Below are 21,075 nucleotides of genomic sequence, written 5' to 3' on the forward strand. Positions count from 1 at the left end.
CACCATTTGGGTCTTAAGTACAAACAATGTAGGTATATCGATAGGTCAGATGCCATCTCATTCTATGCAACACATTACAGCTCTGGAAAATATAGTTCTCGCTATTTTACATCGCAGGTCCAGAGTTTCATACATGTGACTGAACAACACAACGCAGGTCCAGAGTTTCATACATGTGATAACAACACAAATTATCCTCTTATCAAATACTGTATATACCAGTGTGAGGCAGGTGAATGATCTGCATTGATTCTGTCCGGAAGACGTCACAGGTGGAGGTTTCCCCATTTTACAGGATGTGCTGCCCTCAGGTGGACGGAGCTAGACTCGCACTTCATGGTAGAGAGGAGGATCTCTACATCCAATGACCCAACACTACTGTCCACTGTATGCTAAACACATGTTGTGGTTAGAGTGTGACTGACTAGGAGAGGGTTAAACCTACAATTACTACTCCTAACATAACAACTGTTTGTACTCCACATTGAGGATGGAGGGGAACATCTGTGCAATAGTGGGTGAAACTCACCACTACTTATCTACCTGACTCTTGGATTCAGTAGAACAATACAAGATCTCACATGATTGTGTATCAGCATCTTTAGATCCTCTTGGTATCTACATGATACAGGTGCAATGAAGTGTCACGCCAAACAGAAAACCCAGGGTAGAGGGGCTCAGTGAATGTGGCGTGAAATGTGTGCAGGAGGGTACATGTGTCAGAGGAGACACTGTAGAAGGACAGAGTACCAGCTGACCAGTCCAGATACACTCCTACTCTGTTGGACCTGGAGAAGGGAGAAGTTATGCCGGTCTTCATTTTATTGTGGCACACAGTATACCTGTCATTACAAAAGATCAGACTCCAGGACTTGGCATTTCTGCCCAACCCACAGTCATCACCCCGTCCTCCCCTGCTGATTCCTTTATACGCCACTCCTATTACAGCTCCTTCTCCATTCCTCTCCACCTCCCAGTAACAGCGCCCAGTCAGACCCTCTCTACACAACACTTGTTGCCAGTGTGTAAATCTCTCAGAGTGATGAGGGAATGACTGCTCCACTTTCACCAATGTCACCTTTCTGTTCCCCGAAGCAAGGTGTTTGTTTGCTGTATTTGGGTCTGGTATGAGATCACATGCATCTGAAGTGGAGAAAATGACAACAAAACATGAAGAGCTAATGATCTATAATGTGTGAGTGTCAATTTGAGTCCTTATCAAAGCTAGACAGAGTTACATCTCTTCAAGAACCAGCATGTTCCTCCAGGTTGAACACTGTGAGTAAAACAGAACATAACAGTTAGAAGGAATAGAGAATGTGTCTGTCATGTTGAAGCTTTAGGATATGTTTATCAGTATACTGCACTGTAACTTTTATTCCTGTATTCTATTTGTCCTGCTTTTTGTTTAAATGTCTATAATGACTTGCTTTTTGTTTTAATGCTTTTAATTTGTCCTGCCTTTGTTTTAAATGTCTATTATGTCTTGCTTTTTGTTTTAATGCTTTTAATGTCTCATGTAAAGCACCTTGAATTGCCCTGTGGCTGAAATGTGCTATATAAATAAACTTGACTTGCCTTGCCTTGCCTTTAGGAAAATACATAGTTCTAACCTGAGAGTTTGGAGTTTAGAGTGTGGATATTCCAGTTCAGCAGAGAGCAGCTTCTCTCCAGAATGTCCTGGGTGATTGTATCTCAGGTCCAGCTCTTTCAGGTGGGAGGGGTTTGACTGCAGAGCTGAAGCCAGAGAGGCACAGCCTACCTCTGTGACTCCACAGAAAGATATCCTATGGAAATAAAGGTTCCTTTCTTTAAAAACTAACATCAAGTTGAAGGGAATGTCTCAATAGAACACATATGGCTAACTTCATGACTTATACTGTATATTACAATACATAAAATCATAATATTAGACAGTTTTTATTCTACCTCAGTCTCTCCAGTTTACAGTCTGGACTCTCCAGTCCAGCAAAGAGCAGCTTCACTCCAGAATCCTGTAGGTTGTTGTCACTCAGGTCCAGCTCTTTCAGGTGGGAGGAGTTTGAGCTGAGAACCGAGGCCAACTCTTGACATGATTTCTCTGTGAGGTTACATCCATTAAGCCTGATGATAGACATGCAGATATAGGCTACATCAAAAGCAGAAATGACTTTGCTGTTCATATCACTATCACATACTGTATCACTAAGTTCTGTTGATCTATCACAAAATGTTTGATGATGAATATTTCTCAATATTAATAGTTTGATTCTTGGGTTGACTGATAACTCACAGAGCTGTGCTTGATGCTTTAACCACTGGCAGCAGCCTCAGAAGACCTTCATCTGATTTGGAGTATTTCTTCAGGTCAAAAACATCCAGCTCCTGTGCTGAAGTCAGCAACACAAAGACCAGAGCTGAACACTGTGAAGGTGAGAGTTTAGCATCTGAGAGATTTCCTGAGCTCAGGTATCTTTGGATCTCTTCCACCAGAGAATGGTCATTGAGCTCATTCAGACAGTGGAATAGATTGATGCATCTCTCTGAAGAGGGATTTTTCCTGATCTTCTTCTTGATGTACTTGATTGTTTCCTCATTGGTCTGTGAGCTGCTTCCTGTTTGTGTCAGAAGGCCTCGTAGGAGAGTCTGGTTGGACTGCAGTGAGAGACCCAGAAGGAAGCGGAGGAACAGGTCCAGGTGTCCGTTCTTGCTCTCTAAGGCCTGGTCCACTGCTGTCTTGTGCAAACTCATGACTGATTTATTGCTGAAAGATGATGTGAGTTTGCTGGATAAGGATGTATTTTTCACCAGTGGATTCTCACTGCCGTTTTGAAACATGAGAAAAACATATAAAGCAGAAAGAAACTCCTGGATGCTCAGATGCACAAAACAGAACACCTTCCCCAGGTGTAGCCCACACTCTTCTCTGAAGACCTGGGTACACACTCCCGAGTACACAGAGGCTTCTCTTACATCAATGCCACACTCTCTCAGGTCTTCATGGTCCATGGTTCATGGTCATGGTCTTCGTGATACTTCTGACTCCTCTGTGTGTTCTGAAACACCAGGATCGTTTTATAGCCTAACAATAGTGCTTATAGTAGTCGTAATCAGACAGATCACTGAATTTGATGAGACCAACTGAATCAGACAACCAGGTTTAGATACACATTCAGACCATGCCCCGGGGCAATCATTCTGTCAATGGGGATTGGTCGATATCGTGTAACTTATATGGACAAATCGGTCATTCTTCCTGGCATAGTTAGCCTACTCATGGTCTCGTTTTGACCTGGTGATTCATAGCATTCTTGGTGGTGGGGCGGTGGAGATATTTGGGATACAGACAGTCACCGCCCGTCTACCTTTATTAACAGTCCTTACTTAATATTATTTATGAACTTTTGTCCTCATTAACCCCCCCCACACACACACACACACACACACACACACACACAGCAACAACAAATACAATGTTCCAGGGTTGGGTTGAAAAGACAGAACCAGAGAAATCTGCATTGGTGAAATGTATTTATACAGAGAAAGCAGTGTGCTTTGGGTATGCATATATACTCATACACACACATACCTGTATATAAAACACTTACAAAAGTCACAAGGTATGTGAACACATTTGAATACCCTTCAAAAAAGTGTCACAGTGAACTGTGTTGCTGTTGTGTGAGGTATTAATTAAGCAAGTTCACTTGCGAGTTGTTAGTCCTGCCATTGGTAGAGTCAAGCTGACTTACAAAATTATATTGGGTCTAGACAAGGGCTGGTACTTTGTTTTTAAATTCAACATCGGCTGTTGAGCATTATACTGAAAAATAATATGGCATTAAAAAAGGATTCCAAACACAGGTTAACTAGTGGTATCAGATCAACAAACAATTTTAACATTCAAATAAACATCAATAAATATGAATGACGAGAACGTCGATGGAGTGGTTCCTTTCCGAGAAGCGACATTCAATCAACATGTACAACAAAATGCAGCAGGAAATCAATCAGCTGAGAATCAAATGTACTGTACGTCAAAACTTGTCACTAAAGGTCTAAGGTACAGAAGCACAACAAACCAAACCATCTAAGGACACACTAAAGCAATAACACACGAGAGGGAGTGTTTTACTGTGGCTATTGGCACGGCTGTGCTGCGGTCGTAGGCATGAGAGTGCAGCTCGAATGTGTTATAATGTTATAAGAAATTACTGCATTTTAACATAAACAATAAAAAGATACACTTAAGGGGGGAAAAAAAAGTAGAAAACAAGGTTTTTTTGTAACTCGACAAAATGTTACTTATAGTGGTGAGTGCATGCAAAAAGTGAGCATTAAAAAACTACAACCATTATATTAGTTTAAAAGGTTTGGTTACTGTTAGAATGATGTCCTGTTTCGAGGTCCTACTGGCAAGCCAACATACAGTATGGTTGTATTTTAAGATGGAGTGAAGGTTTTCTGGCTGTAGTTAGACCCTGTGATCAATCCACCCGAGTGCTCCATTGGGTCACCCCATACAGTATTGATAAAGGATTGTCTTAACAACCCAGTAAACAAGGGCTTTAAATCTAATTCCAGTAGGCTGTTATCTTATGGATATTGTAGTTTTTACTCCTCTAGGCCACCCTGTAGGCGGTCATGCGGCTGTAGTTCTTCCTGTGGCTCCTGGCGGCCCACAGGAACAAGGCGGCAGCCATCATCTGCAGCGGTGAGGAGATCAGCGCCAGGTACAGGGACCAGCCCAGTGAATCGTCCACGCCCTTGGGTAGGTCTGAGGCCCGGTAGAGCAGGTAAATCCCTGCCCGGAAACAGCACACGGTCCCCAGGGAACAGAGGCCTGGAGGTGAGGGAGAGGGAAGAAAGAGGGCAAACGGATTATCACTCTCTCTCATATTCAGTGGGAACACAAAGAGAAAATTCTGGGTCCACTCTGACAGACAAATATTAAGCATAATCAACGTCTAAGTGGAATCTTCATTTGAAATTGTTTCCAGTGTCCAATCTGTGAGACGACGGACCTCATGATTCTAAACAGTCATCGTCACTAAAATGCCAACTGAACAAATTTATGTATTATCTTCTTCAATCTGAGGCAATCATGTGGTATGGCTGATAGCAGAATGTACTGTGTGTGTGTCTCACCTGCCAGTAGGTGGAGAACTCCAACGCCCAGGGTGGGGGTGAGACTGCGGCACAGGCAGGCACACACCCCGATGAGTACGCTCAGGAAGACCAGGGCTAAGGACACCAGGGGCAGCAGGAACTGGCACCTCCACAGGTCTGCTCACACATACAGAGAGCCAGGAAGAAAGGTTACTAGATTAATCCATATAGGCTTGTCTTGTTAATCTGCACCAATGAATGAGTAAATGAGAGACAGTAGGACCTCAAAACAGGACATCGTTCTAACAGTAACCAAACCTTTTAAACTAATATAATGGTTGCAGTCTTTTAATGCTCACATTTTGCATGCACACTCACCACTATAAATAGACAGAGACAGACAGGGAGAGAGAGCGAGAGAGAGAAAGAGACAGACAGATTGACTCACAGGTCCTCAGTAGATCTTCCCCACTGTTGTGGTTGCCTGGTTCCTTGTACTTGGGAATGAACTGCTGGGGCAGAGTGAAGCTCACACACTGAGTAACCAGCTTAGGATCTGAGAAAAAGAGATAAGAAAGAAGATAAGTCGTAAATGTAGCGGCGGTAACCATCAGACAGCAGTTCTACTACCTATGTGATACTGAATGCATGTACAGTACATATATACATGTGTATACAGTGTATCCATGTGCATGTGAGGTGCAGGTGAGTAGTAGAACACTGACTTCCCTACATTAAATGCAATAATTGTCGCTTTGAATAAAAGCATCATCTAAATGACTGCAATGTAATGTAATGTGTGTGGTTCCATCCTCACCTGGCTCTTTGAACCAGTGTGACTGGCCGGGCACCAGGATACACCTCCACCACAGTCCCAGGGTGCCGTTCAGCCGGAACAGTGTGTCGCTATATGTCTTCTCGTCAAACTCTCCGTTGGCAAACTCTTCACGGAGCTCCGAGGCGTTGCTGGCCCCATGGTTGGCTGGCAGGCTGTGGTACTTGTACCAGTGCTGCGTTCCCACAGCAACAGACAGGTAGACTGTGGCTAGCAGGCTCAGAACTGACCCAATGACCAGGGCTGTGGCATAGCGGTTATCTACCATGACTATTATGATCGAGAGAGATGGACATGAAACTGGAGGTTTGGTGTAAGTGTCTGTGTGTTATGTGCTCACTTATCTAGCTGCCTATACCTTGACTGTTAACGTTTGTTTTCTCAGAGGTAACTGACCATAAGATAAAGGGGACAATAGGAATGTAATCACCGAGCACTTGACACTTCAGTTGTGTCCTTCGACTTCGATCGTCGTTGACTAGGCTACAGGGTCATTCTGGTCTTATTGCCTTGGCCCAGCACCACTGTTATGGACAGGGCCAGGTAGCCTACTGTTTGGGCTGGGTGAACTCCGGAGGCCCTGGATATATCTCCGACTCGGAGGAAGTGCTCCGGCTACAGCCTAAATTACCAGCATGGCCACCAGCTTCATTCCAACCCTAAAAGACACGAGAGACACACAAAACATATATGATGACGGCACTCTTCCCACCAGCTAGCTATGAACGTAACTAGCGGGCTCGTGTGAGTTAGGTTAGATATCTTCTAGGGTTCTTCTAGTGTTAAGTTTTCACACATCAGTGGCTAACGTCAAGGCACTAACGTAAGGAGGTTTTAGGGCGCTACTATAAACGTTGGTTACACACGGTCCCAACGGCGCAATCGTTAACTAGCATAGTAGTCAGCCAGTCAGTGCTAGCTATCAGGGTTGGTAGCCAACACTAGCTGGACAGCTATCTAATTCAGTACAAGACATCGAAAATACAATGTAATACTCCGTATATTGCGTATGACGCCATTAGGAAATTAACTTGTAACATAATTAATGGATATGTTGTACCAGGATCACAAAAAGGCATAGGTTTCGGATCCGTAGCAATTCTATCTGCTCACCTTCTTCTTCGTTTACTTCTAGGAGCTTTGCGGCAGACTAGACGCTTCGTAGCGGATTGCTGCCCTCCACGGGTCTGGGGTGAAACTCCGTTTAATGAGACCAAATTCACATTTTCAAATTCAAATTTATTCCAGTACATGTCAACATTTGGATCATCAACTTCCTCAAAAAAGTTAGCAGTTGTGTAAGTGCCAGGTCTCCTAAGAAGCTATTCAAAGTCAAAAGTCAATCTAAAGTCAAGTCTCGAGTCTTGAACTCCCACAAGATCTGTTTAGTGCCATGGTTCACACCTACTAGAATTTTGACTAGGGTTAAGGCCTATGCTGTTGTAGACGACATAGGACAGAGGGCAGGACAGGGCAAGACATGACAGTGCAAACAGTACAAAAAGAGTGCAAATAAAATAAAGGGGAAGGCACAATTACTGTATGTGTACTATACAGAATGGGGTGTGGTGAGTATAGTGTGTGCAGATTGTAGTGTGGTGGGTGAGCGCTGTATAGTGAGTGCAGTGTCTGCTGTTAAGTTGTGTGGAACAATCAAGGGTTGTGTGCAAGTGGTGCAGGGGGTATAAAGTCAGTGTGTGTGTGAGGAGCGGTGCGTCACGGGGGGACACAAGCCTTGTCTTTGAGGCTGATGGCTGTGGGAAGACGCTGTTTTTGTGGCAAGTGGACTCGCAGTCTCCTACCAGAGGGGAGTGGGTCAGAGACTGTGACCAGGATGAGAGGGGTCGTCTGCGTTCTTATTGGACCGTTTTAAGGTCCTGGAGGCATGTAGGTCCTGTAGAGATGGCAGTAACAGCCGATCACCCTCTCAGCGGAGCGGATGATGCGCAGCAGTCCAGCTGCCTCAGGAAGTACATCCTCTGCTGTGCTTTTTTGGTGAGGGAGCTGATGTACAGTATTTTATTGTGTATGGATAATGTAGTTTCTAACGACTACAGTTATGGTAATTCCATCAATACAACATTGATCAAAGTACACCCTCAATTTTCAAAGACCAACTTTCCGACACAAAACCCTTTGATGCAAAATCAGCATTTTAATAAAACATTTAGAAATACCTAAAGAAAAAAAACTATGCACTGACAATGAAAGAATAAATGCAATGTGCAAAAAAACATTTGATGTCTGAACAGTGAGCACAATGTTTAAAGGATAAGTTCACTATTTTGGACTGATCACCTCTGAGCGCAGCCGAGACATTGGAAAAAGTATGATAAATGTACTTTTCTGAGTGGAAGCACAGGGTGTAATATTACTAGTCTTAATATGCTCTCCTGTGTAGCGCAATCCGAAACCAAATTTTGAAACAACCATTTCGCTGACTGGACTACCTCATACCTTTCGTACTACAAATCCTGACATTGGAGTTTACCTCACTAGCTACTACTAGATAGGTAGCTACTAACTAATACAGTATATTTGTAATCTTTTATACGTAACAGCAATGGTTCACACTTCTTCCAACCTCTCGAGGGCCTCATTCACTTCCATTGTAGCCCATTGTAGAGTGCGTGACAGCAGAACTGCAGCTAGCTCACTATTGAGTCCAAAATAGTGAACCTATCCTTTAATCATTCCTTTGAGAGTAGTCCACAAACAAGTGCACTAAAAATAACTAAAACTGGAGACATATCCCTAAAAAGACACAGTAAATTTCCCTGCCGAGATTTCATACATTCAACAATCATGTTATTTGCAACATGTGCACAGTGAACTCAAAGCATCTAGATTCCCATGGTTTAGGAAACAGTAGTCCGAAATGTCACAGAGCCACCCTTCTTGATTTGAAACATTTCTTTTTTGATTTAAGATCGTAATCTCATCACAAGACAAATCTCCAAAAATGTCACCCTTAATCTCACCACTTCATGTAGATGTCATACATCTACAGGTACACACGTACAGTATGTACCCACCCTGTGGTGAGTGGCTGAGGTCAATAGGGGACTGTGTTATGGGGATTACTGCAAATGGATCATATTTAATCAGTGCATTGAGCAAAGAGGATTGGATTCATCACAACAAATCCTCTTTGTGAAACAGCGGCCTGCTGTGCTTGTAGTCAGACTTGACAGTGGCATTGAGGACTGGAGTGGTGGTGAACTCCACAGTGCAGGGCCCGGGGGCACAGGGGGCGCCCTCAAGCTCCAGAACCGTAACGTTGTTGGGCATGGCCGTGCTTAGGATACTGGCAGGCACAAAGAGGGTCATCTGAGGGCCACTGGCGGGCCAGTACCGACCCAGGTTGAAGCCATTGATCCAAACCTGTCCCTGAAAAACCAAAACAATCCATGACTTTAAATGATGTTGCATTGTTGGCTGTATGTCACATATTAGTCAATGGAATCTACTTGTGACCAATTACTCTAAGTAAATATAAACATGTACATATCTACACATGCCTTCCTCCATTCTGGGAAGACGATGTAGGTGTCCTGGGGCAGGTCTGGGATGCCGTCGGGAATGACGAAGCTGCCCCCGTAGAAGGTCGGAGGAGAGAGGGGGGAGGGCGGGGGAGCCATGGCACCCCCCTCCAGGGACTCAGTTCCCTCCCAGAGGAGCCCTTGGCTAACAGCCTGGTCAATGCTGAGGCTGTATACAGCCCAGCCCTCAAGCACGTCTGAGCCCAGAGTCAGGTTGGACACCAAGCCCTGGGAGGGGAGGGGTGCATGTGTGTGTGTGTGAAAGGAAAGAAAGAAGTAGAACAGTCAAAACCATATTTGAATAAGACAAATTACACCTGTGCAGTTTTACAACCAACAACAAAATAAATTCTTGTCAATGATTAAGGCACTGTTTGACTGTCTACCCGTGATTGTTTCGATAGCTCTGGATAGAAGTCAGTAAGAACCTTAAAGTCGTTTATGTTTTTTCCGTAGTTCACTCTGCCCATGTTCTCCACGAGTATGTCCACCTGACTGCCTGCCTGCCCAGTCACATTGATGGTCAAGACTTTGTCCCTCTCAAGGATCCCCACAGCCACCTGATAGAGAGACACAACATTTCAGGGGTCAGTGAACATTAATTGACATATAGGGGGACTGGGAAACAATGTTGTTTTTGTTAGTGAATTTCAAGGGAAGACTTTCAGTGATGAACTCACCCCATTGACTGATACATAGGCTCTGTCATGGACCCCATTAAGTGGGGAGGACAGAGGGGTGGGCGCACTGCAGTCAACAGGCAGGCTGGTCCGATAGAGAACAAACCCAAAGGCCTTTATCGGGAGGCGGAAAAGAAACATACAGTATAAAGAAGCCATCTTGGGTTATAAACAAACTATTCAATATCACTCTGCTGCCACTGCTTTCGAAACAGTATGTTGCAATACACCCAAAAAAATGTATTTGTAAGAAACCTGTTTTTTGTGTACAGTACCTGGTTCATATCAATGAAGTTCATAGGGTAGATGCTTTTGACTGGCCCGGAGAAAGACAGCATTTCTAGAGCATCAGTCACTGTCTGGTACTGCAAAGGGAAAGGGAGAACAACACAAGTTTCACCACAGGGCCTAGAACAGATGCTTTGAAAGTATCATTGCTAACATTTGGCTTGATTTCTCACCTTCTTCATTGGTACCGCTCCGTAGGCATATTTAGGAGTTGTTGGAGGAATTGGCCCATTTGGAACCTTGCGGTACTGTTGAGGTGAAGCAAAGAGACTGGCTTTATTGTTTACCTTCTATTTGAAACCTTTTCAAACTGTGCAGATCTTGTTGTCAGTTCTCTAAATACTGTTTCTTAATGTTGTACTGGGTAAATAACATCAAAGTTACTGCACTGAGAAATCAAGGCCAAAATTTAGATTTTGCATTCAGCTTTGCAAAGATTTTACATTCAAACTTAGTATGGTGATTTCTGGTACCATTTTGATCACATCTCGGATGGCAAAGTACTTGTCGGTGAGGTCCCCAGCCTCTGTTAGGGGTGCATCATAGTCGTAGCTGGTAGGCTGAGGGCCGTAGGGAGTATTCGCACCTGCAGGTATCAATCGACAAACTCTCACAAACTTCCTACCCTCAAATGAAGTGGATAAATATTGGCTTGGCAATGACTCCCAAAAAATGAATCTGAGCATACAACCATTTTGGTAAAAGACTACTCGCCATTCCAGTATCCGAAATTTGTCCCTCCGATGAACATGTACCTGCAAAGAGAAGTTACCCTTTATGAATAATGGAGGACTGTAGTGTCTCTAACATGTTACACTTGTTGCCAAATGATAGATGTTTTTGTAGTATAACTACTTAGTTCGCAATTCATATAGCAATTTATATAGCTATTCTATGTGCAATATTCATGCACAATGTCCCAAACAAGGTCGCTGCCGCAGTGTGTTTCTGCCTTTCTATCTGCCTCTCTGTCTGTTTGGCTGAATTATCTATTCCCCTGCCTGACTGTCTCAACGAATGTGTTCATCTCACGGCCTCGGCATGTGACTCACAGGTTAACATTAGCTCCTAAGGCAAGTATCTCGTTGAGGGACTTGGTCACGATGGCGGTGGACACTACCGAGTGCTTCTCCCCCCAGTGGTCAAGCCATCCAGTGTAGAACTCAGAGTTGACCTGCAACACAGCAGATATGAGCTGTCCATTTGCTATGAATTACCACCAATTACAAAATGATGAATGTCTCTGTGGATTCATTTAAAATTAGGTGATTAGTGTACTGACTGGAATGGATATAGTGGTGTTATGTGTGTAAGTGATTTACCAGGGGTCCATGGGGTTCAGCATGTCTCTGTGCTTCAAATGCAGCAGTCACATTCCCACCTAGTAGTCAAACACAAAAAAAGAAATCACAGAAATAAACGCACTAACAATAGATTCTATGATGTTGAAGTGCAATACGAATCATAATTCAAAATAGAGAAAATGTGCCAACACCAACAGACCAAGTTTGACAAGGAAGCCATGTGATACCATGACTCATGACTCGTGTGTCTGCTCTTCAAATTACCACTGCTATGGACACAATTACCACTGTCATTGACTCATGTGACTGTTCTTCAAATTACCACTTTATTATATGGTCAACTAACAATGCGAGGTAATTATCTCAACAACATACAGTACTGTACAATACATACTGTGTAATAAAATAGAATAGAATATCTGAGTAGTGATAGAGCTATACCTGGTCCAAAGTCCACGGTGGCGTAGAGTCCCTGTATGGAGCCACACTTGAGGTACCCGAGACCGGCCCCGTCTGTGGTGAAAAGCACCACCTGCTCCCCGAGGTGGAAGCGGAACAGCCCGGTCAGGTGACGCAGGTAGTTGTAGTCGCAGGCGAAGTAGCTGCCATACTCATTCTCAACCTGGGGAGAGGGGTGGAGGTGGGGGCAGGGTTAGGGATAACCTATGTTCAGTGAGCGTTCGCTGAGTTTGGAGGGGAGAGTGTGGCCGAGCTGATTTGGTTTAATACAGAAACTCACTCCTCAGAAGAAATACGACCCCCCCCGCCATCAAATTTCTAGCTTGTCAGTGGAATAGCTGGCTAAAGCGGTGTTTCTAGGAGACGAGCATGCGTGTTTGTTATTAGTACTTTCCCAGTTGGAACTTGTTGAGGTGCGGTAAGACCTGGTTTGAGGTGCTTGTACTGTAGGTTAGGACATCCAACACGGTTGAGAACAAAACCGTTAAACATTTTCGGTCAACATGGCCAAGATATCAACTTACCTGGACAGTGATGATGGGTCCACCATTCTGATAGAGGAAAGGTTTCACCATCGGCAGCAGCTTGCCCATCCACCTATCAACAGCAGCAATGTAATCTGAAACACAGCGATTAGATGTGAGCAAATTACACATCGCTGACATCATACTGCCTTATAGTCATGTCATTCTTTGCATGATGTCACACCTGGATCTGAAGAACGCAGGACTATTTCTTTCTTGTTAAGCAGCCAGGCAGGTAAGCCACCCTAAAAACCAACCAGTTCACATGTAATATACTGCTTTCCAAAGGCAGAGGCATTTGTGTATTGAAACATATATTGTACATATATTGTACTATTATATATTATATAACAATATAATGTCTGAAATTATATTATAAGCTCACAACCATATTATTGTGTATCACAAATAATTTCAAGCACATATATGTTCTTGATTACTCTTGTCTGGCACAATGGAACCAATGTGTAAACCCTTCCCACCTGACACTCCAGCCAGACCCAAGCAAATGCTAAATTAATTTCAAGTAGTATCTGTACCCATGTGTGCTGTATATCCACCAATGGCATGTTCTCACCATGTCCCACTCTGCACATATGTAAGGCCCTGGTCTGAGGATGACCAGGAGGCCGATGTTGTTGGCCAGCTGCAGGAAGTGCTCCAGATCCCTGTCTCCGCTGAAATTATACTGATCCGGAGAGGACTCATGGAAGTTCCAAGGAACATACCTGGAAGACCAACATTTAAAAATAGACAGGGTCTACATGGTTAGACAGTGACTATGCCTTTTTATGACAATGTCCTCCATCATTAGAACTCTATAACAAAGGCATAGACAAGCCTACATACGTCTGGATGGTGTTCAGTCCAGCCATGTACATCTTGAGCAGACGGTCCTTCCAGTACGCTCTGGGGATCCTGCTGTAGTGGACACTGCCAGAGATGTAGCGGAACTCTTCCCCATCCATACGAAAGCAGTCATTCTTGTAGTCCACAGTGAAAGTACGACCATGGGGCACCCCAGCCTGATGATAACAGGAGTATATATATGTCAACTGTATTAATCAATGAAGGGAAACAAGGTGGGTAAACTCTGGACTCGACAGAGTTTACCCACCTTTGTAGGTGCTTAGCACTTTGTGACCCCTGTCTGTGAAAGGTGCTATATAAATAAAATGTACTTAATTTACCATACTTAATGTATTTACCACTACACCCCTGGTGGTCAGATGATATCACAGTGGTAATGATAAGGAATCTATTATCGTCAGCATATTTAGAGTCACTCATTTTGCTAGATGAAATGACCAAAGAGCATCAGCTGACAGCCCATGCTCCATTGGAAGCAGCATTTTACAATCAAGGAATGGTCTCTCAGGTGATGTCTAGAGTTTATAGTCAATCCTGCATTCTACAATGTGTGATGGTAACGACGCATACAGACAACATAATCTGACAAAACAGTGGATATCATATTTGACTGTTCTGAGACTTGTAAAAGTTATGAATTTAAACAACCAGTGATCAGTAGCCCACAGCCTAAGTTAATTTTAAGTCTGAAAATCAGTTTTAGCCAGTAACCAAGTTAGTTCTACAGTAGTTGCAGCTAATACATCCATGAGTTGCAGCTGATGAGGATGTGTATGTGGACACTTACTGTACTTGCAAAGAAGGAACACAACAGGAGGGTTCCTAGTCCGATGAAAGCCATATCACTTCCCCCAGGATACAGCTGGCTGCAGGCTCAAATCGAAGCTACACTGAAGACGTGCGGAAGTCACATTACATTAGATGGCTCTGGTCATATGACCACGTCCAATACTTTACACGTTGTGCACGGGTCATGACCACTGGGCGGCAGTATCTTCTCAATCTAAACCTAACCCAACCCTATACCTAAACCTAACCTTAACCCTAAACCTACCTCATCCCTAACCTTACTTAACCATAAACCTAACCCTAAATGGCCTTTGCGTTATGGGAACTATAGCCTGGCTTCGCCAGACCCAGTTCCCAAAAATGCGAAGAGTCTGCTGGAAACTCACAGTTGCTTTCCGATTCCTAAGGGGCGTTACCAACGGGCGTAGATCAAAATGTCTCTGGACGCAATTGGATAGACCTACAACCAATCAGCGAAAATGCCTCTACTGCGCTCCTCAGACACCAGGCTCTCCTCCCCGAGGAGAGACCTATACCTCCATGGGAGAGACTGGTGACGCGAGGCTAGTTCCGTCATCTTATTTAACCATACATCCATGTATTTAACCCGCCCCATATTATATAAACGTTTGTGATTCGCACGAACACATTTCTGTTCGAGCGGATTCCGTGAGAACGATGTTCAGACTGATCTGCGGTGTGAAATCGAATGTGAGCTCGCGAGATCAGGCTGTCGACGTCAGGCCTTTACCGTCTTCTACCGGCAGTAGCTGAGCCGCCGGGTGCTTATCTCCCAATTTACAACCCAGCTCCATGTTTACAATTGGTGATAGTTGTAGTTTGGACACTCTACGTCATCAGTAATTATGTAGCTATACGTTTTCCGCTGTGCCTGCATCTGCATACTCCTTTGGTCCCATCTAGGTCTCCTCACTTATCAACCTGTCTATAAACCTCCCCGCCACTAGGCTGCACTCTAACAAATCGTCTTCCTGTCTAGCTCGGCGGTGGAACTTCATATCAACACACATTTACACGTGGGTCTGCTGAGTGTTAAGTTATACGTCTATTTTCATTCAAACAATATTGCCGTCTCATTTCGTCTAGAAAGATTTATACAGAGCACAAGAGTTTTGACTATGTCTACTAACCAAGAGATCATCCGAAACGACGCGAATGAGATAATACCACCGGAGGCCGGAGAAGACCCAGACCTCGAGTTGCCTCCTCCCGTTGTGACACGTACTCGCAGCGGACGCAGAGTGCGAACCCCAGTCGCACTTCTCGATTCCGAGGTACCAAGTCTAGTGAAGACTCCCAATCGCCGAACCAGAAAGTCAGTTATTCAAGAGTTACCTGACGAGGCGACTGATGATCACACGGAACCGAACCTGCAGATCCCAGCTGTGGAACATGTTATCGAGTCTCGTGAGTCCACCACAGTTACATGTAAGTCCCATTTGACAAAGCATGCTATGGGCTAGTTCGCTCAGAGCAGCAACGTGGCTAACGTTACTAACCTGTGAACATGTATCAACAGGTAAACTGGACGGGTTCATGTCAGACACATGCAACGAAAAGGAAAACGAGGTTCGCGCGGTACTGGAATCTGCACCGGAATCTGCACCAGAACCTCCAAATAAAACTGCGAAGAGGACCCACTCCGAATCAAGTGATAAACACTCGAGTATACCGTTGGGGAAGCCCAAATCCGGACGAGTATGGAAAGACCGCAACAAGCAGAGGCGAGTTATTCCTTATGCAGCTGCAAACATTTTAGTAAACATTTAGTGAATAGGACTCTTGCCATTTTTTCACAACTAGGCCAAAGGCAATGAATGGAATCATGATAGCCTGTCAACTTTGCAAGAAATACTATGGCTAACATGACCTATCTAATTCACAGTAGGGCTGTCACCTGAGCCCAGAAATTATATTCGCCTTTCTCTCTTAAATATTTAACAAAAAATTAATATATTCGATTATTGGTAGACCCATAATTTATATAATTTTGCATAGAAATGACGCACTGGTCAGTACCACTTGTAACCACAAGAGGACGCCTATTCAATAACAAGCACAGACGGTAACAAACTAATATTTAAAGGAGTCATATAGGGAGGGAAAGTGAAAACATGCGCCCCTAGCGAGTTGTTCCTATCGGAGAGGAGTTTCAATGTAAACTCCCATAGACCAGATTTTCTAATAATTACTACGAAGCTATTTCGGTGAAGTTATCAAAACAAAAACTTGATGAAATGATATGGTATGAAATGCGCTATATAAATAAAGCTTTGATTGATTGATTTGATATCTCCACGGTTGCATGCTGTTACCTCTAGCTACATTCGCTAGCTAGACACCTCCAGGCTATATGACACCATTTGACTACAAACATTAAAAGCTAGATTCTGTAGGCCGAGGGGAGTCCAATGATGTCCACTTCTTAACATTTGATCATTTTTAATGACCACTCGATGAACTAGAAGTCTACTTCATTCCACTAACGTTACTAGACGAGCATCCGGATTGAGGCAAAAGGGGAGTTTGTCCGTGTTAGTACACAAACACAGCATAATTACTTAGTTTCTTTACTTACTTGTAAGTAACTTAGTTACTTACAGTTTCCATAATTTCCACGGACAGTTGTTATTGCTTAAACTCTTTCTGAATTATCATCTGAAAATCCTGCATTGTACTGACCCAGGTTGGAAAAGCAATCGGGCAAAAAAAAATGCCTAGCACACACTGCCAGTGTGTTGCCAATTTCAGCGGGAATGTTGCCATCAAAAATAAAAAATTATCCACTCAGCTCTGCTGACCTTTGAGCTTGGGGGACGATCTGTGCTACTTAGTACATCCAAGAAGAGAGCATTTTCCTTTCGAAGACATTATGCTAGTTAGCAGAACCTGCAAATAATGTCTCTATAGCCAGGTTTAGTTTAGTTTTTTCCACATCAGGACAGCACATATTAATAAACATTTAAATAAATATATACATAAATGTAAATATGCCAGATATAGCTAACAGGCTAATTTTAATCAGTAGTCCCTTGTCATGTTGATGGCAGAATAAAAAAAAAATCACACTACATAATTCACAATACACAATTACAAACACACAGTACATAAAACATAGCAGAGTAGTCCACCTGACCTAAAACTTACTCCATACAGTAACAAACACATAACCCACACGCCCACACACATGCATACACACCCCACTCTGTGACTGCGTGCACACGCACACACACATACAACAGATCAGTGTTGACACTGCTGGTTCTCCAGGAGCCATTTCTTAATACTACGTTTAAATGAGTAGAAGGTTGAGGACTCTCATTGATTGTGGCACTGAATTCCACTGATGGGTAGGTGAATTCCACTGATAGGATAGGTAAGCAAACACAGTTAATTGGAGGTATTCAGATGGGGATAACAGATTGTTATAATAGCTCCCCGACTGTGATGTAAAGTGACACTGGAGATTTGAATGGCTTGCAGGGACTGACTTTTTTTGTAATGTTTTCATTCGATTTCATTTCATTTCATTTCGGCTGACCACAACACTTCATTTGTGTGTGTGTGTTAGTAGACCCATCAGAGACTCAAATGTACATGCAAAAACAATGAAAAAGTTAGTTTTGCAAACGTGGACCCCTTTAATGTCTGTCTCTGACAACATTCAAGTTCACTGGATTCAGGTATCCACGTAATACCCAGTCAACATAGGTGACATTTAGAGCAAACAGGGTCCTTTTATGAGGCCTTAGCCAACTGAAAACAAAATAAGAGGAACAGCCGATACTGCTTGGTTCACTTGATCAGATTCAGTGCTTGTTTATAATGTTGCCTGCTGTGCCGAGGAGAAAATGTGCTCTGATCTCTTACAGAATATACAGTAGTTTTTTTCATATTGAAAATAATAAAAAACTAAAGTGGAATGTGTTTTAGCCTAATTAGAAGATAGGGCGGGACGACTAGTCAAAGTTTAAATATTTGACAGCCCTTATTCACAGCCTGAATAATTTATAGAACTTGACTCCGCTCCGGGCCAGTGTACAAATGCAGTACCTATACTAAATTATGTTTGTATTTTAGGTTCTCTGCATTGCTAAGAGACAAGCCACTGCGTTCCTCTTGGGAGAAGAAGATGGAGGCTAAGAGAGAGAGGGATCTGGTGAAGAAATATTCCCTTCAACTGAAGGAGGACAAGGCCAGGAAGAAAGAGGTATGTGACATATTTCATAATGCAGAATGCAAACTCATTTGACTGTATTGTTTGTATGTTGTGTTCACCGCCTGCCTGGTTTGACCCTCACAGGATAAGAGGAAGAGGCGAGAGGAGAACTTAAAACGACGCGCAGAGAACGAGAGGAAGGGAGAGGTGGTTCAAGTGGTGAGTAAACAGTCACAGCTGAACACACTTTCTAACACACTTGTACACACACACACACACAGCGTTTTTCCTGGCTCAGAATGGGTGTTGCACGCACAATTTTTTGGGGAAACTTTTTATGCCGAGGAGCCTACCAGCATATATAGGCCTACATTCTTTGCTGTCGTTCTGACTGAGCTCGCTTTTCACAATCGCGGGAAATCTCCCGACATTACACAAAATAGATATGAAGACAAAATGTTTATGATTCTGATGACCTGTCTATTAATTATCTCAATTACTAGTGGTCCAAACCATGGACAATGCAAGAAAGAGGATGGGCTGCACTTGAAACAAGCTATCAAACACATTTGGAGAGGATTTTAATTGCTATTTTTATTCTCATTTTTTTGCATTTTGGCACTGGTGATTTTCCTTTGGCTCTGGCTAAAATCTCTTTTGGGGGTGCCAAAAAATCCTCTGCAGGAAAAAACCTGCACACACCAGTCTCTGTACCCTTGTTCCACTCCACCTTCTTTAGCCAGCCAGCTTGATGTACATACTTATTATTAATCTGTTTCCTTTTGTTCTCTATTTTGCAGATCCGGAACACTACAAAGATTAAGAGGATGAAGAAGAAACAGCTGAGGAAGATTGAGAAGAGGGACACCCTCGCCATGCTACAGAAGTCACAACCCAGGACGCCAAAGGCCACAGGGGAAGCGAGCAAGGGGCGGCAGTAAAGAGGGTGCACAGATTGACTGTGATGGGACGTTCTGGTCAACGTTGACAAACACACTATGTGTGTGTGTGTTTGCGTGTGTGTGTACACATTTTATGTACTTTGTGTATTTGGCTGTCACGGTCAAGTTAATAAAAGACACATTGCAGCTCATTTTCAAGGCTATAGTCTACTATACTATACAAGCAAGTATTTGATGGGGAAAAAGTTACTAGACAGGCTTAAGTTCTTAGATTAATTGGTGACCTTTGGCATTGGTTGGATGGATCTTTTTGGGGAAGTGTGCAGCTAAATGTTAAACTTCCAATATTCTGCCAACTTTAGAGTGTTGGGAGTTGGTTGGCATTGGTTGGGGCAGAGTGCAGACACCTGTACTTGCTCTTCAGTAGAATTAGTCCCACCGAGACAAGTAGCATATAATTTTGGTGTTTTTCTCTTTACAAGTACAACAGACAGATATGACAGACACATTCTCTCCTGCACACTCACACGCCAGTTTAATGTGCCAAACATGAATTCCCAAGCATGCACCCCAAACATTTCTACATCGTTTATTTTAAGGATACACTGCATATCACTGTCCTGTCAGTAACAACAAAACACCCTAAAGCCTGATTCATACTGTACACAAGCTACGCTGACGGGGCTTTGAACGAGGTCACTACGTGAGCACTTACGTAAAGTTAAAATTTTATGAACGACATGCAAGGACGCGTCAACGACACCTTCCGTAGCCTTAAGTAGCGTGCGTAGCTTGCGTCGAGTATGAATAGGCCTCAAGAGTACACTAAAATGTTGTATGTATATAAAGTACCACACTAATCACGTTGGCCATCACATTCCACTGGTTGTTGCCCTGTCCGTTTTAGTACAGGACAGGCTATGCCTATCTGATGGGACATTTACCCGTTGGCCTAAGTCTACTTTGAAGTCACCTGACAAGTAGCACAGTGTATTTGAAGACTGGTGATACAGGGACTTCCCTATAGTTGGCTACTAGGTTCTTGGATTCCCCCCTTATAGGCTATAAAATGTCTTGACTTGAGGGTAGGGTTTCCCAACCTGGGGTCCAGGCTCCCCTTAGGGGGGCGCTAACAATCGCAGGGGGGGCGCCAGGCCCCAGACAATTTGAGGCCTTAATATTAGCTAGACAAAGAATCATGTTATTGAAATGTCTCATCAATTTTTTTACAAAATACATGATCATATCTGATGAAGGGTCAAAAAGCCTTGTATTTACATCACTATAATACCATATAAATTCAAGAAATTAATCAGAGACTATGAATCGTGTCAACATTAATAATACTGCTACACTTGCGAAGCGCTTCATTGTACCCTAACTTACACCTGATGGAATTTGCGCACATACACACACAGACTGGATGTTCACAGCGATTTTGAGGGGGGCGCAAAATCCATCAAGTGTAAGTTAGGGGGGCTCTGGGGAAGGAAGGTTGGGAACCCCTGTTCTACAGTGTGTCTAACACATGTGCCCTCCTGCACACATTCCACTCCACATTTACTGAGGCTCTTGCAGTGTTCAGCCGTTAGTCGCACTGAAATGAAAAAAGCA

The 21,075-nt window shown here is 43.4% G+C and overlaps 4 protein-coding genes across 5 annotated transcripts; 1 reads left to right on the forward strand and 3 right to left on the reverse strand.

Annotated features, from left to right (window-relative positions):
• Positions 1-1,244: 1,244 nt before the first annotated feature.
• LOC311322443 (NACHT, LRR and PYD domains-containing protein 3) lies at positions 1,245-2,988 on the reverse strand (the record flags this gene model as incomplete). The annotated part of the gene is made up of 4 exons (XM_084454508.1): positions 1,245-1,276; positions 1,603-1,787; positions 1,930-2,103; positions 2,273-2,988. 4 exons carry the CDS (start codon positions 2,986-2,988, stop codon positions 1,245-1,247), a joined length of 1,107 nt encoding a protein of 368 aa, XP_084310634.1.
• A 1,146-nt stretch (positions 2,989-4,134) lies between these two features.
• On the reverse strand, positions 4,135-6,562 carry cldnd1b (claudin domain containing 1b). Its single transcript, XM_084454253.1, has 4 exons — positions 5,906-6,562; positions 5,537-5,644; positions 5,128-5,265; positions 4,135-4,822 (listed from the first exon to the last, which is right to left on the reverse strand). The coding sequence occupies exons 1-4, from the start codon at positions 6,189-6,191 to the stop codon at positions 4,602-4,604; spliced, it is 753 nt and encodes a 250-aa protein (XP_084310379.1). The 5' UTR covers positions 6,192-6,562; the 3' UTR covers positions 4,135-4,601.
• Positions 6,563-8,124: 1,562 nt separating this feature from the next.
• On the reverse strand, positions 8,125-14,499 carry glb1 (galactosidase, beta 1). Its single transcript, XM_084454222.1, has 16 exons — positions 14,378-14,499; positions 13,570-13,745; positions 13,298-13,448; positions 12,905-12,965; positions 12,721-12,815; positions 12,179-12,359; positions 11,756-11,814; positions 11,486-11,607; positions 11,148-11,188; positions 10,907-11,019; positions 10,607-10,681; positions 10,421-10,510; positions 10,146-10,259; positions 9,894-10,025; positions 9,445-9,693; positions 8,125-9,313 (listed from the first exon to the last, which is right to left on the reverse strand). The coding sequence occupies exons 1-16, from the start codon at positions 14,429-14,431 to the stop codon at positions 9,059-9,061; spliced, it is 1,968 nt and encodes a 655-aa protein (XP_084310348.1). The 5' UTR covers positions 14,432-14,499; the 3' UTR covers positions 8,125-9,058.
• Positions 14,500-15,392: 893 nt separating this feature from the next.
• On the forward strand, positions 15,393-19,640 carry ccdc86 (coiled-coil domain containing 86). 2 transcript variants are annotated; one of them, XM_084454312.1, is made up of 5 exons: positions 15,393-15,828; positions 15,920-16,124; positions 18,481-18,610; positions 18,704-18,778; positions 19,360-19,640. In XM_084454312.1, exons 1-5 carry the CDS (start codon positions 15,519-15,521, stop codon positions 19,498-19,500), a joined length of 861 nt encoding a protein of 286 aa, XP_084310438.1. In that variant the 5' UTR covers positions 15,393-15,518; the 3' UTR covers positions 19,501-19,640. The 2 variants fall into 2 exon arrangements, with proteins under 2 accessions (XP_084310438.1, XP_084310439.1); XM_084454313.1 differs by having other exon boundaries at positions 15,393-15,807.
• The last annotated feature ends 1,435 nt before the right edge of the window (positions 19,641-21,075 follow it).

Source organism: Borostomias antarcticus, assembly GCF_949987555.1.
Source record: "Borostomias antarcticus genome assembly, chromosome: 20".
Classification (NCBI taxonomy): domain Eukaryota; kingdom Metazoa; phylum Chordata; class Actinopteri; order Stomiiformes; family Stomiidae; genus Borostomias; species Borostomias antarcticus.